Source organism: Diabrotica virgifera, chromosome 7 (assembly GCF_917563875.1).
Source record: "Diabrotica virgifera virgifera chromosome 7, PGI_DIABVI_V3a".
Taxonomy (NCBI): domain Eukaryota; kingdom Metazoa; phylum Arthropoda; class Insecta; order Coleoptera; family Chrysomelidae; genus Diabrotica; species Diabrotica virgifera.
In genome coordinates, this window is record NC_065449.1 from 84,367,666 (window position 1) to 84,382,682 (window position 15,017).

The window sequence follows — 15,017 nt, forward strand, 5'->3', positions numbered from 1 at the left end:
TCACTTGCTCTGACCATTTGAGATTACAATCAATGAACACACCCAAAAACTTTGTAGAGTGAGTGGAAGATATGCTTTTTCTCATGAGCATTTTTCAGTGCGTCACAGTTTTTCGATTTCTTTCTAACGCATTAAATTGTATATGACAGAAAAAAAGGCACGTCGGTGATTATTTTGGTAATTATTCTAGTTCGGTGATTATTCTAGTTGTCGATAGATGGCGCTATAATAGAAACAAATTTATTTACTAATTATATAATATATCTACGAATATAATCTGCACAATTTATAAGACTATACAAATCAAAGAAAATACCATTTTATAAATGCAATAAAGACAATTGATTTGTTTTTATGCCCAATTGCAAATAAAATTTGACAACTGTCAGATTTAACTAAAATGTCATGTTAGAATAAATGTTATAAGTGCGTTCGCGGGTACAGTTGACAAATTGTCGCCGACAATTTCTAACCTCACTTAATATAAATAATACCGTTAAAAGATAAATAAACAAGGTCTATTTACTCTTAATTATTATTAATAACTAATTACTAAATTATACAAGGTAAATATACCTTGTATATTTTTCTATTAACGATATTTATTATATCATTTTAAAGTGCGCATGCGTTTTGCTGCTAATTTGTCGCCGACTAGTCGTCGACAGGCTCCCGCGAACGCACCTTATAAATGTATATTATCACGGACTTGCCTTTTTTTTCTATCATTTGTGACGCACTGAAAAATCCTCATGAAAAGAACCATAACATATTGTTTCTATCATGGATGGTTAAGATATAGTCATTGGTAGATGAGTTGTATGAATGAAAATAAATAATTTCTGTCATGTCAATGTTAAATATTAGTCTGTTGGTATTACACCAGCGTATAAAGCAGTCAACAACAGTCTTCATTGTCATTTTTAATTCTTCGAGTGTACGTGCAGAGACTATCAACGAGGTATCATCAGCAAACATTGATATTCTTGTTTATTTTATCTTGATTTGAGTTTTCTTGTTGCTTTCCATAATGAATATTCCGTTGCTTCTGTAGGTGTAAGACTTTCTAGATAGTCTTGAATGCCTTGGTTTAGCTCTTCTTGAATTAGTTGTTTCAATTCTTTGGTTACTTTATTAAGTTTCTTCTTGTTTTCACCAGTCCTTGCCTGTTGCCATTGTTTCCGTAATTGTCTTTTGACAGCAATTTTTTCTTTAATTGTAGGGGATGTTTCACTTTTGCCTAGAGGTGTTTCATAGTTTGTAGTGGCTAACCAAGATGCTTCTTGTATATTCTTTGTTAGGTTTTCGACTGCTGTTTCGATGTCTAGTACAGTTTTTAACGGTATGTCTAGGGAAATTAAATTATCTAGTTTGTCCCGGAATATGTTCCAGTTCGTCCTACTGTTGTACAGAGAAGGTTGTTTTTCTTTATTTGTAATCTGAAAATTAACCTTTATTATTACTAAAGAGTGATCGGATGATAAATCAAAACAAGATTCTGCTTTACATTTCTTAGTATCAATACCTTTCGTGATACAAAAGTCTATGGCGTCTGGAATTTTATTACTATCTGACGGCCAATATGTTGTAATCACGTCGGTGATTACTTTGGTAATTATTCTAGTTGTCGATAGATGGCGCCATAATAGAAACAAATTTATTTACTAATTATATAATATATCTACGAATGTAATCTGTACAATTTATAAGACTATACAAATCAAAGAAAATACCATTTTATAAATGCAATAAAGACAATTGATTTGTTTTTATGCCCAATTGCAAATAAAATTTGACAACTGTCAGATTTAACTAAAATGTCATATTAGAATAAATGTTATAAATGTATATTATCACGCACTTACCTTTTTTTCTATCATTTGTGACGCACTGAAAAATCCTCATGAAAAGAACCATAACATATTGTTTCTATCATGGATGGTTAAGATATAGTCATTGGTAGATGAGTTGTATGAATGAAAATAAATAATTTCTGTCTTGTCAATGTTTAATATTAGTCTGTTGGTATTACACCAGCGTATAAAGCAGTCAACAACAGTCTTCATTGTCATTTTTAATTCTTCGAGTGTACGTGCAGAGACTATCAACGAGGTATCATCAGCAAACATTGATATTATAAGTGCCCTTATGTGATCTGGTAGGTCGTTAATAAAAATTAGGAATAATAATGGTCCCAGCACGGTTCCCTGTGGTACTCCTTTATTTGTCGTGTATGGTTCTGAGCTTGATTCTTTAATTTTAACAACAGTCTTCCTGTCACTTAAGAAATTTATTACCCATTCTAGAAATATCCCTTTAAAACCAACGTTATATAATTTATTGCGAATAAATGTTATGTCTAAGCAGTCAAAAGCTCGTGATAGATCGTGCTCGTGAAAAAATAGTCCTGTCACGTGGTTGTTACTATCTAATTCATCATAAATACGCTCAAACAAGCTGCATGCAGCCGTGAGTGTCGACTTTTTTGGTCTAAATCCGTGTTGGTTTGGAGTTAATAAATTGTATTCTTCTATAAAATTTAACATTCTGTTGTATACAACCTTCTCTATTACTTTTTAAATTATGCTAAGGACAGATACTGGTCTATAGTTTGAAATATCATGAGGGTCATTCTTTTTGAAGATTGGAATAACTTTTGCCATTTTAAATATGGATGGAAATTGGCTGGTTGTTATTGAGAGATTAACTAAATGGGTTAAAGGATTCGATGTATGATCACTTATCAGTTTTATTATTTTTACAGATATGTTATCAATACCAGTACTAGGCTTATTTTTTAATTGATCGATTGTATTTTTTATTTCAATAACGATGTGTCAAAATGAGTTTGAAGATTGTATTCTGTAATTGTAGCAAAATATGAGGCAAACGAATTAGCAATATCACAAGACTTGGTAATAATTTTATTATCATAATGTAGAATAATATCAGACCTGTTCTTTTGCCTACCAGTTTCCCTGTTTACTAAATTCCAAATTGTTTTTGGTATATTGTAAGATCGATTAATTAAGTCACTATGAAAGTTTTTTTTAGTATTTATTAATAGAGAATTATATTCTTGTTTTGCCTGTTTATAGGTATCTTGTGACCCGAGACTCCCTATATGTTTTGCTATCCAGCGTAGATTTTTTAGTTTTTCACTAGCGTGTCTTACCTCATTTGTTACCCATGTACTTAGCCTTATTTGTTTTGTGTGCTTTATACCGTGTTTTTATTGGACAATACAAATTTAGATTGGCAGACTATTTTCGATCTCTGTTTGCTAAAGATAACGATAACGAACCACCAACACCTGAAGTGACAACAAACGAAGAAATAAATATTGAAGAAGCAGAAGTAACGGAAGCATTAATGAAATTAAAAAATAGAAAATCACCAGGAGAGGACCGAATATCGAATGAACTCCTAAAGTATGGAGGACAAGGCCTGACCAAACAATTATTAAAACTAATCCAAAAGATAATAGAACAAAACAGAATACCACAAGAATGGAGATCAAGCATCCTAATACCTCTCTTCAAAAAGGGAGAAAAATCGGACCCGGATAATTACAGAGGAATTAATTTATTAAACACAACACTAAAATTAACGACCAAAGTAATAACAAACAAACTGAATAAAATTATAACATTAGCAGAAGAACAACAAGGTTTTAGGTCGGGAAGATCATGCACCGACGCTATATTTATAATGAGGCAGATTCAAGAAAAATCATTAGAATACAACAGCCCGGCATACTTATGTTTCGTGGACCTTAAGAAGGCATTTGACAGGGTAAAATTAAAGGACGTTATCCATTTATTGTACGCAAGAGAGGTACCTCTAGGAATAATTAAAACGATCGAAAATATCTACCAGAACAACACAATAAAAGTAAAAGTAGATGAAGAACTAACTGACCCAATTGAAGCTGGTAATGGGATAAGACAGGGAGATTCCCTAAGTCCTCTGTTGTTCAACCTGATCATGGACGAAATAATAAAAAAAGTAAAAACAAAAAAAGGATACCAAATGGGAGAAAAACAACTTAAAATAATCTGCTATGCAGACGACGCAGTACTAATCACCTCAAAGTGAAGATGATTTACAACGTATGCTGCACGAATTTAATATAACCGCTAGAAAATTTAACATGTTAATTTCCCCAAAAAAGACTAAATGCATGGTTATAACAGCAGATCTAATAAGGTGCAGATGCGTGCGGTCCATGGAAGCGGGGGAAGCACAGCTTCCCTATACTTCCGTATAAGAAAATACATATATTATTAATTAGTATTTAATTATCAACAATGTTTCCCTAATCTAAGTAATCTATTATGTAACTAATAGGCATTGAAACATTATTAAAATTTGATCGCATACGAACGGTCTCAAATAAGCACACAATTCAACGATTCAGTCCGGTCCTGACGGAAGCGCATCTCAAAAACGCTGCTTGTCATGCATTTGTCCCGTTCAAAAATTGGTCAGGATTTAATAACCTCACTCGCTAGTCATGTTCCTTTCACGCGAATTTTGATACGCCTGGAAATGCTCGTCCGACCGCTTCCGATTCGACAACGAGATGCGGAGTCTGTTACTGCTGCTTTAAGGGGTAGGTACAGTAGGAAAAATTAAAGAATACCCATGAACGAACATATAAAACACGCTGTATTTTCCTGTCACCGTGGCACACAAAAAGTTGGACAGCGCAAGTACATGTAATAATTATGGTTACATGTACTTGCACTGAACAATTTTCTTTGTGACACGGTGACAGGAAAATACAGCGTGTTTTATATGTTCGGTCATGGGTATTCTTTCATTTTTCCGACTGTATTTAGGTACAAATGGCTCGATTTCAATTTTTTGCTTAATATTTTTACTAATATTTTATTTGACATTTTGAGATTTTTCCTTTTACTGATATTTTATAGTACCTACGACATTTTACAGACGAAGTCAAGTGACATTGCATTTTGTATAAGACAATTTGATGACTTATGATGATTAAAAAAATGAGCTGTTTAAAAATATTTGGGATAAAGCTGAAAATATGGGCTTCGAACCTAAAAGAAAAATAATGATGATTGATATTGTCGGCGAAAGAGAGACCTATCAACGATTATACATCAAAATTTTTGATAATATTCTACAACAAATGAATTATCACTTTGAAAATTTTAAAGAAATAAAATATGTAGAATTATGTAATTTTAATATGTCTAATTATAATTCATTAAAATCTCCCACAGAGGTATGTACCTATTTAATTCAGTACGATTAAATTATGATTTTTTTTATAATCTAGCTTTGCATTCTCAGTTAAATGTCATTTATAAAACACATGAAATTAGTGATAAAGAAATACTTAGGAATCGGTTGAATTTTTTGAATACTACTGGTTTAAATCAGTCTCTGTGTGAATTGGGCAAGTTGTGTGAATTAAGTAGTAGGTACTAACTATCCCAGCTACAAGTGCATCAGTTGAACGAAGTTTTTCAGTATTAAAACGCATCAAAAGTTTTACAATAAATTTTACAAGTGAAGACATACTTTACAAGTTAGCCCTATTATCCATTGAAAAAGAGTGCATTTATTAAACAATTATCAGAAAATCCAAAATTTTACGACGATGTTATCGACAAAAAATTTGCATTGGTTAATAAGAGAATAGGACTTAAGTATAAGTAAATAAGTGTCATATTGTTGAAAGTTGTGTGTTATGGAAGGTGATTCGAAATCGGAATATAAAAACAATTTTGAATAGAACTCTTCTTTTAAGTTTAAAGAAACCAAGCCTGGAGCAGGGACTCGACCCTGAGCAAGCAGTACAGATCGATGATAAGTCACTAGATATACGATATACTAAGTCGCTAGAGTCACTAACCTGCATTGATCGGGGTAGGATTTCGTTTGTGAGTCCTTGTATCCAGGACTCCCACATAATAAGCACTTTGCTGATAGAGAGCCCATATAGCGCATCAGAGTGCTATCGGAGGGGAAGTGGATAGTATGAAGCATTGGGGCGGGATGGAGTGACGCCCGCTTATAAGAGTAAATCCTCCTTGCCTCAATGAATTTGTATCACCCGAATCTCATTCTCAAGGCGTGTGCATGTCTCTCAGACTGGGTTAAACACTATACCTAATTTTTTGTAGTTCTTGTTTTTAGTCGATATAAGTTAACAGGTAATACATTAGGTATACACCTATTAAGTAGGTATATGTTTTGATCTCGACCCTCGTAAGAAAATATTTGTGAAACCCTTATTGAATCGCTTCCTCTTCCGAAAATGTCACCGCACGCCACTGATAAGGTGTAAATTAGAGCTGGAGGGTCAAATAATAGAACAAGTCATGGAGTTTAAATATCTAGGCATCACACTATGCAGTTACGGAAAGCTCGAAACAGAAGTGGAAGATCAGGTGAATAAAGCAAACAGAGCCGCAGGTTGCCTGAATGAAACAATATGGAGAAATAAAAACATCGGAAAAGAAGTGAAAGGCAGAATTTACAAAACAGTCATCAGACCAATAATGACATACGCGGCAGAAACACGACCTGATACAGAAAGGACAAAAAGAATGCTAGAAACAGCAGAGATGAAAACATTGCAAAAAATGGTTGTAAGACGCTGTGGGATAGAGCTAGAAGTGCAGATATACGAAGGAGATGCAAGGTGGACAACATTAATAACTGGGTGAAAAGCAGAAGAGTAGAATGGAACGACCACATAAGCCGAATGACAACAAATAGAGTAGTAAGGACGGCGAGAGACGGTTCCCCAATAGGAAGACGATCAGTGGGAAGACCACGAAAACGATGGAATGACAACTTACTGGAGGCACATTGAAAAACAGACAGAGTAATGTCTATATAAAAAGAAGAAGAAGAAGAAATTTAGATTGTAATCTAAAATGCTAACAAATGAATTTGTGGCATATTCAGCATTCAATTGGGAATAAACTTCATCAAAAACTGTAGAAGAAATCCCTGCTTTAAACATCATCATATTTTCATCTGACATATCCCTGTAACTGATGGGTTTTTTATCTTTTTTCGATACTTGATTGGCTTGCAAATTTACACTAAGTGAAAATGCTTTATGGCCACTGAAGTGCCCCTCGAAAACATTTGATTTATAAAGATGTGGTTCGATATTTGTCAGTATGTAGTCCAATTTTGTAGATGATGTTTTACCCACTTTATCTATATGATAAAGTAGGACTGTAAAGATATAGCAATATGTCATTCAAAAGCAAAGGTCAATACTAAGATTGTGGCTGCAAAGTATGTTTCTCATTTTTACAAAGGTAGCTCAGGCTTGTTCTATTCGGCTTTTAATTTCTGTGGTCGGATCCCAGCTCTGGTCTGCTCTGTCCAGTGTGGTATCTCTGACTTTTATACCATCATCCTGTATATAATTTTGTTTGCTAACTATTATAAATTTAGTTTTCTTAACATTGAGTTTTAATCCATACCGATCACAGGTTCGTTCTATTTTGTTTATTAGACTTTGAATGCCTTCTCCACAATTAGCCAGAACTAAGGTGTACATCAGCATATTATCTAATATTGTTCACAATTAGTCCAAGTAATGAAGCTTAAAATAGCACAAAACCTCGCAATTTTTATAGAATGGATCGATTTGCTTGAAAATTGGAGAATAAGTAGTCAATAGTCCAAGGATCAAAATCTATATCATGCCGAGAGGAGCTTTTACCATGGGGGTGGTTGCCACCCCATCTCGGGGGTGTAAATTTGTTGTTATATTTTAACCGCAAAAGTTTGTAAAAACGTTAATTCAAAGCAAAAAATGTTTTATAAATATTTTTGATAAAATTGATAGTTTTCGATTTATTCGCTATTCGCGGTGTGCAAGTACTTGGAAAGGGAAACGAGAAACGACCGTGGGCGAGTCGCGGAGAAATATTGCAACTATCTTAAATAATTCATATTGTCAATTGAAATTGTCAAGTTGACGTATATTTCATACCTTCTGTCATTGACGCAGAAAAATTATATATTGCTCCACAATATTGATATGATATGCAATTATTATATAAAGGTAAATTTAATTAATTGTATTTTGCTTGCAGTACTGCATTTTAATAACTGATTTTATTTACTACATACAATTGTTTACGTTTGCTAAACATAACCTGCATCTTATTTTTTCTTATTATTTTTTTGGACTATGGTCTTGACAATTTTATCCAGCAACCAGGACTAATATAATTGGCCAATATAATTAAAAGTGCGAATAAAAGTACAGAGCGTAGAAATAGAGGTCGCTTTGCCGAACTTGCACGGTCCCAATAGAAAGTGTTAGTTTTATATCGAAAAAATCAATGTTTTTTAATAAGTTTTCTGCTAATAACTCCAAAAGTTTTCATTTTATCAAAACAACTTTACTTAACAAAAATGTAACTTTTGAAAAAATAACCAATTTTTTTAAATTCTCTTTTCTATTTTAAATAGTAATCGAGCTATACTTTATTATAAATATCTTGGCTCTTCTTTGTTAAATGCTAAATATTGTAGTTCCAAAGTCAAAAGACGGGAAAACTATGCATTTTTCGAGGAAAACTTGTTCAAAGTAATTTAAAGCACTTAAAAATATCTATTACCAGAAATAAAAAAAGTCTCTAGCTCAAAAATTAAGTGACTTATTATGGAAAGAATGTTAGTCCCCATTTTTTTTTTCAGTGGAAAAGTGATCGCAAGCAACCCTCTAATCACCACCCTAATTAAAATTAGTCATTAACCTTATTTGGTCTTTTTTACTTATGTATTATTAATAGGTTCTAGAAGTTTGACCGGCTTACAATGATTAGTTTTTAAAAAAAATGGAGTTAAAAGCAAATAACGAATTTTTGTAGTTTGGAAAAAATAAAAAACGAAGAAAAAATCATTTACTAAACTCAAATCCAAGAATTAAAACTCAAGATATTGGAATATTAGTGCACAATGCAAATTGGAAATTGCAAAATAAGTATTTTTCGAAGCTTTATCGATCGTAACTCGGCTTCTACGCATGCAAATGAGCCTTAGAAGGCCTCATTTTAAAGCTTAATTAATAGGCTTCCAAACAAAGTTTGTTAAATTATTTTGTCTTCATTTGTTTTAAAGTTATACCAGTTTGAATTTATAATTTTCTTAAAAAAATTGGTCATTAATTTGTTTATAAGGGTTTCAAGCAAATTTGAGCCATAAACATTAATACTTTAATTAACAATAATGATAGAAGAACTTAAAAGGAACAATTTGAGCTTATGAAAATGTTCGTAAGTTTATTTTTGGCCAAGATGTCGATATTTTAATGGCGCGCTATGAGGAGCAAGATCGGCTCATGCTCATAGTGTTAAGGTTCACGTGCTAACTTCTCCATGCAAATTAAAATTTCTACGTATATATACGATATCTTCATTTTTCATTTTTGAAGATCCTAATAAAATTTTATATATTTCTTATATTAAATCATCATACTGTACCTCGTATAACCTTTCATTCTATTTACTTTGTCTTCTATTTTTTTGTACTAAACGAGAAAAAAACATTAAAAACTAATATTTCGGAAATATAACTAAAAAGTCAGCTGATATTATTTCTTAAGAATAGGCAAGGCCTCCTGAGCAAAATAATGTAACACGAGAGCAGTCGAAAGGTGTCTTTACCGCGATATTACTTGACTGTGAGCCGATCTTGCACCTCATAGCGCGCCATTAAAATATCGATATCTTGGCCAAAAATAAACTTACGAACATTTTCGTAAGCTCAAATTGTTCCTTTTGAGTTCTTCTATCATTATTGTTAATTAAAGTATAAATGTTTATGGCTCAAATTTGCTTGAAACCCTTATAAACAAATTAATGTACAATTTTTTTAAGAAAATTATAAATTTAAACGGGTAAGTATAACTTTAAAACAAATGAAGACAAAATAATTTAACGAACTATGTTTAGAAACCTATTAATTAAGATTTACAATGAGACCTTCTAATGCTCATTTGCATACGTAGAAGCCGAGTTACGATCGATAAAGCTTCGAAAAATACGTATTTTGCAATTTGAAATTTGCATTGTGCACTAATTTAACAATACCTTGAGTTCTAATTATTGGATTTGAGTTTAGTAAACGTTATTTTCTTCGTTTTTTATTAAGGAACAAATTTTATTTGAAACATTTTTTTGTAACTCTTTTAGTTAATGAGCCAGAGCCTTGAAAGAAAGCGTTGAGATTGTCCATCAGAATTAAAAGGACACGGTGACCCCTCCGGCGCCTAGACTAAGATTGTTGTGGGCAGAATTTTACAGATCTAAAGGTGGTCGTACGATTTTCTGTTAATTAGTTACATCACAATTTTAATTTTTGAGTATTAATTTCTTATTAAATTAATTTCTCATGAGGTGTATGTTTTTATAAAATTGTGAAAGCTTAATTTAAAACTCTATCCCCCTTGTTAAACACTTGTGAAATTTTAAATTTGAAAACATACCTGTACTGGAGGAATCTTATAAATATCTCCTAACTCAGACAATTTATCCACTATTTCAATTTCTAGAGATGGTTCATAACTAAAACTTATATAAGGCACTTCTTTGAGCTCTGGAACTTCCGGAAGAGTTCCCAATAAGCTTGCATTTTTTGAAAATATTTCCATATTTTTAAATTCGGAGCTAATTATTGCTGACCCAGTATTAATTAATTTAACTGTAGATTCAATTTTATCTAAAATCATGCTGCGGCATTCTCTTAGAGGAGCCAGGGCTTCAATTTTTGTCTGAAATGATGTTGATATATAATTTGGATAGAGTTATTCGAAAAGGAACCAAGCGACAAATTCGAGAATATTAAGAAATTACCACCAACCGATTTCTACTGGAGTATATTGAATATTCTAAAAATATCTAAGCCCCAGAACGTCTATAACGACATCTATTAACAAGAACACCAAGCGCCAACACCAACGATTTATTTTTTAAACTAACCTTCTAACGTAATTTTCTCCGAACTACTAAATAGGCGCTTGGTTCCTTTTCAAATAACTCTATCCATTTCATATATGTATAATGGTATAAATAATAATATGATATAAATAATCGAAATATCTTATTCAATTTGGCTGTATGCAGGGCAGATCAACAACAGATCAACAAAGCATATGATAGAGTTCCTCGAGAAATTCTGTGGTGGACACTCAATCAGAAAGGACACCCTAAGGTGAATATGTAAAGATTGTGAGATATGTATGAGGGAGTAACACTAGTGAAAGGACAGGTGTGGGACAGACTGATAAATGCATGTGTAAGTACAATTGCACCAAGGCTCTGTGCTCAGCACTTATTAAATTTGGATCAGTTAACAGCGAAACTAAGTAGAGGGTAACATTCCCTGGTGCTTAATGTATACTGTTGATGTGGGAAATAGTGAAGGCGACTTAGAACAAAAACTGGAATAGTGGAGACAGGGATTTGAGGAAAAAACTTAGTAGGACAAAGACAAGAGGATTTAGAATGTTCGTTTAAAGATGGAAGTACAGTAGAACCCCGCAAATCCGAACTAATTGGGGGGACAGCCTGTTCGGATTCCGAAAAGTTCGGATTATCCGAAAGTTAGCCTTAACTAGTAGTTCAAGCTTTCATTGTGATTTTGAGTAGCCAAACGCTCTCACAAGAGTGTGGACAATATTTTTGGACTCAAGTTGACTACAAGAGAACCAAAGTAAGTTTGTGTTTAACCTTTATAAACACTTTATAAACCTATATATATATATATATATATATATATATATATATATATATATATATATATATATATATATATATATATATATATTTATATATATATATATATATATATATATATATATATATATATATATATATAAAAGTATAATATTTATTTTTAAGAAATTTTAAATTTCAAAGTCCTAGTAATCCTACATTGTCCAATTTTCTGGCTTTACTCTGTATAATAAACATGTTTTTAAGTTTTTGTCTTGAATTTTTAAATTTTTTCACTTTCCGTTGGTTCGGATTTGCCGAAAGTTCGGATTCGCGGGGTTCGGATTTACAGGGTTCTACTGTACTACAAATAAAATGATATCTTTGAATAGTGAAATGATTGTGAAAAGTGAGAGTTTTAAGTACCTAGGATAGGTATTACAGAGTAATGGGGAAATAGATGGAGATGCATGCAACAGAATTAGGGTTGGCGTTGGATGGATGAAGTGGAAGGAAGTGAGTGGTGTGTTGTGTGACAGAAAAATTTCAATGAAGCTGTATAAAACAGCCATAAGACCTGCTATGATGTATGGAATCAGAGGTGTAACCAAGATGACCCTAAGAGGGGGGGGGGTTACAACTACTTGATGGTCTCTGAGGGGTATGGAACAGTAATGGTGTTAATAAGTGTATAGAGCTCAAAGTTCATCCAAATGGGGGGGGGGGGGGGTTATAACCCGCCCTGGTTACACCTATGTATGAAACTGAATGTTGGGCAGTTAAAAAGAAAGAGGAACAATGATTGCATGTGGCAGAAATGAGAATGCTTAGATGGATGAGTGGTGTAACAAAAAAGGATGGAATTAGGAATAAGTATATAATGCCTGATTCTCATTAGACATGCAAGGAACCGGACCGGCAACGGCAAGGCACGGACAAGGTTTTCGGAGCCAATTCACACTGCGAAAGGCTTGCCGCGGGTTGGTTGCTTTGTGTAGTTAACAATGTTGAAATTGAACGTTAATAAAAATTGCTCTAATATTAGACGAAGAAACAGAAAATGGAAAAAAATATTACAGAAATAGAAAAAGACGTTGTTGGGTGCTTAAAATGCTAAAGAAACGCACAAAAGAAGGAGAATTTGCAATCTTACACTCCGAACTTTTAGACGATCAGACAAAATTTTTTAAATATAACCGAATGATAGTGAATGAATTTAACAACTTATGGCTGCATATTGAACGATAATATTTAACCTAGTTCTTGAGTCACTCATCAGAAAACCCTATGAAACACCAAGACAGTACAAATTACTGCATATGCAGATGATCTAGTTCTACACTTTGACACAACTAACTGAAGCGTTCAAAAACATTGATCCTGAAGCACGAAAAAAGGAGCTTTAAATAAACGAGGCAAAAATGAATTACATGACCGTCAAAAGAACACCTGACAATAAAAATTACATAAATCACAATAGAAAACTATACTCTTGAACGTGTGGATGCCTTCACATATCTGGGCACAGAAATCAATCAGAAGAATTCTGTAAGGATCGAAATTAATGCACGTATTTCCAGATGGGTATGCTATTAAAAGATTGATGACACCGAACTTATTAGACAAAAGAACCAAAATGACTATCTACAGAACATTGAATAGACCCGTATGGTTGTGAAACCTGAGCAATGACGAAAAAGCCAACTCAGTACATTCGAGAGAAAAATACTGAGAAAAGTATATGGCCCGGCGCAAGAGGAAGACGGCACATGGAGAATCAGTAGAAACAATGAGTTTATGAATTTAATGAAGGTTATGATAGTGTACAATTTGTGAAAAGTCAAAGACTGTCATGGCTGGGACATGTGCAGAGAAAATACAATGAACAAACAACAAAAAAAATATTACAATGGAAGCCGATAGGAAGGCGAAAAAAAAAATAAAGGTCCAGAACGAGAGGGATGGATGACGTGGAAGACGACATGAAAACCATGAACATAAGACAATGGAGAAAAAGCACAAAAGAGAAATCCGAATGGAAGGACATAGCCAGACAGGCAAAGACCCATCCAAAGTTATGATGCCAAAAAAGAAGAAAAATTGGCGCATATTGAGAGACCTCTTCAAAAACAAAATACTTCTTTTCTCTATCGTCTTTATAAAACAGATTTTAAACAACCAATATTGCAGATTGCTTACCGGTAAGGTATTCACACTGTCGTGATCTTCACGGCACATGCTAGGCAAAGATTGTTTCGAAAAGAATGTCGCATGCAAAGCCTGTCGCTTGCCGGTGCCTGGCACGCATAGTGTGAATTTAATCCCGTGAAGTTCATAAGGTTTTATGTAAAATGTATCTTGCCGAGCCGATGCCTTGCCCATGCCGAGCACTTGCCTTGCATGAGAGTGAGAATCAGCCTTTAGGGGAAGTCCAAGAGTGGCACGCATTGTCTAATTGATGCCAAAATTAGAGAGCATCGGTTAAGATGGTTTGGTCATGTTCAATGTCGAGACATTAAGCATCCAATACATAGAATTACTGAACTGCAGGTTCCTGGAAGGAGTAGGAGAGGAAGACCACGGAAGATTGTGGGGGCAGGACATGTCGGTAGAGGGGATTGATGTTGATATGATCCAAGATAGAAATTTATGTAGAAATTCAATTATGGAGGCCACCCCCTACAGGGATAATGGCAAAAAGAATGATAATGATGTATGAAATAAGTAAGAATAGTTAAAATACCTTTTTGGCTTTGTCCAATAGTATCTTTTCTCTTTTATTAAGGGCTTCGATAAAGGCTTCCTTAAAATTACAAAAAGTTTTGCTAACATTGGCCTCTGTTTCTTCAAATGTACTTAGAATTTGTTTCATTGCATGGTCTAGTTCACTATTTAACCATTTTAATCGGCTAAGGTATATATTGGCCGCTTGCACTGTATCATGTACTTCTGTATTATTCATTTTTAGTCGTTTTTAAGTTGTTTATGAGAAAAGTATGAATTGATAATGAAATGAAAAATGAAAATGAAATGAATAGATGAATGAATACAAAACAAAAAATTTTAAACTGACACTTGACACTTCGAATTCTGACACTTATTTTTATATAATTTTTATTGGCATGTTTCTCCAGTGACAGCGTGTAGGGAATCATAGGGAATGTTTAATTTTCATAATATTTCTGGTATGATGGTATGACCCACGGTTCTTAGACATTACTAGTATGACCAACGTATTATCATAAAATAAAAAACAATGTAATAACGCAGAAGTCGTGATTTCATAAA

The 15,017-nt window shown here is 33.3% G+C and overlaps 1 protein-coding gene across 2 annotated transcripts in view; it reads right to left on the bottom strand.

Annotated features, from left to right (window-relative positions):
- The window catches only part of LOC114325758 (cytokine receptor-like factor 3), a 79,552-nt gene extending 64,754 nt beyond the window's left edge, over positions 1-14,798 (bottom strand). Inside the window, exons 1-2 of one of the 2 annotated variants that reach the window (XM_028273892.2) lie at positions 14,473-14,797; positions 10,502-10,786 (exon numbers count right to left, since the gene is read on the bottom strand). In XM_028273892.2, coding sequence (XP_028129693.1) covers positions 10,502-10,786; positions 14,473-14,691 — 504 coding nt within the window. In that variant the 5' untranslated portion in view covers positions 14,692-14,797. Of the gene's footprint in view, positions 1-10,501; positions 10,787-14,472 lie in introns of both variants that reach the window. The other variant, XM_028273893.2, reaches the window with a different exon arrangement.
- Positions 14,799-15,017: the final 219 nt, after the last annotated feature.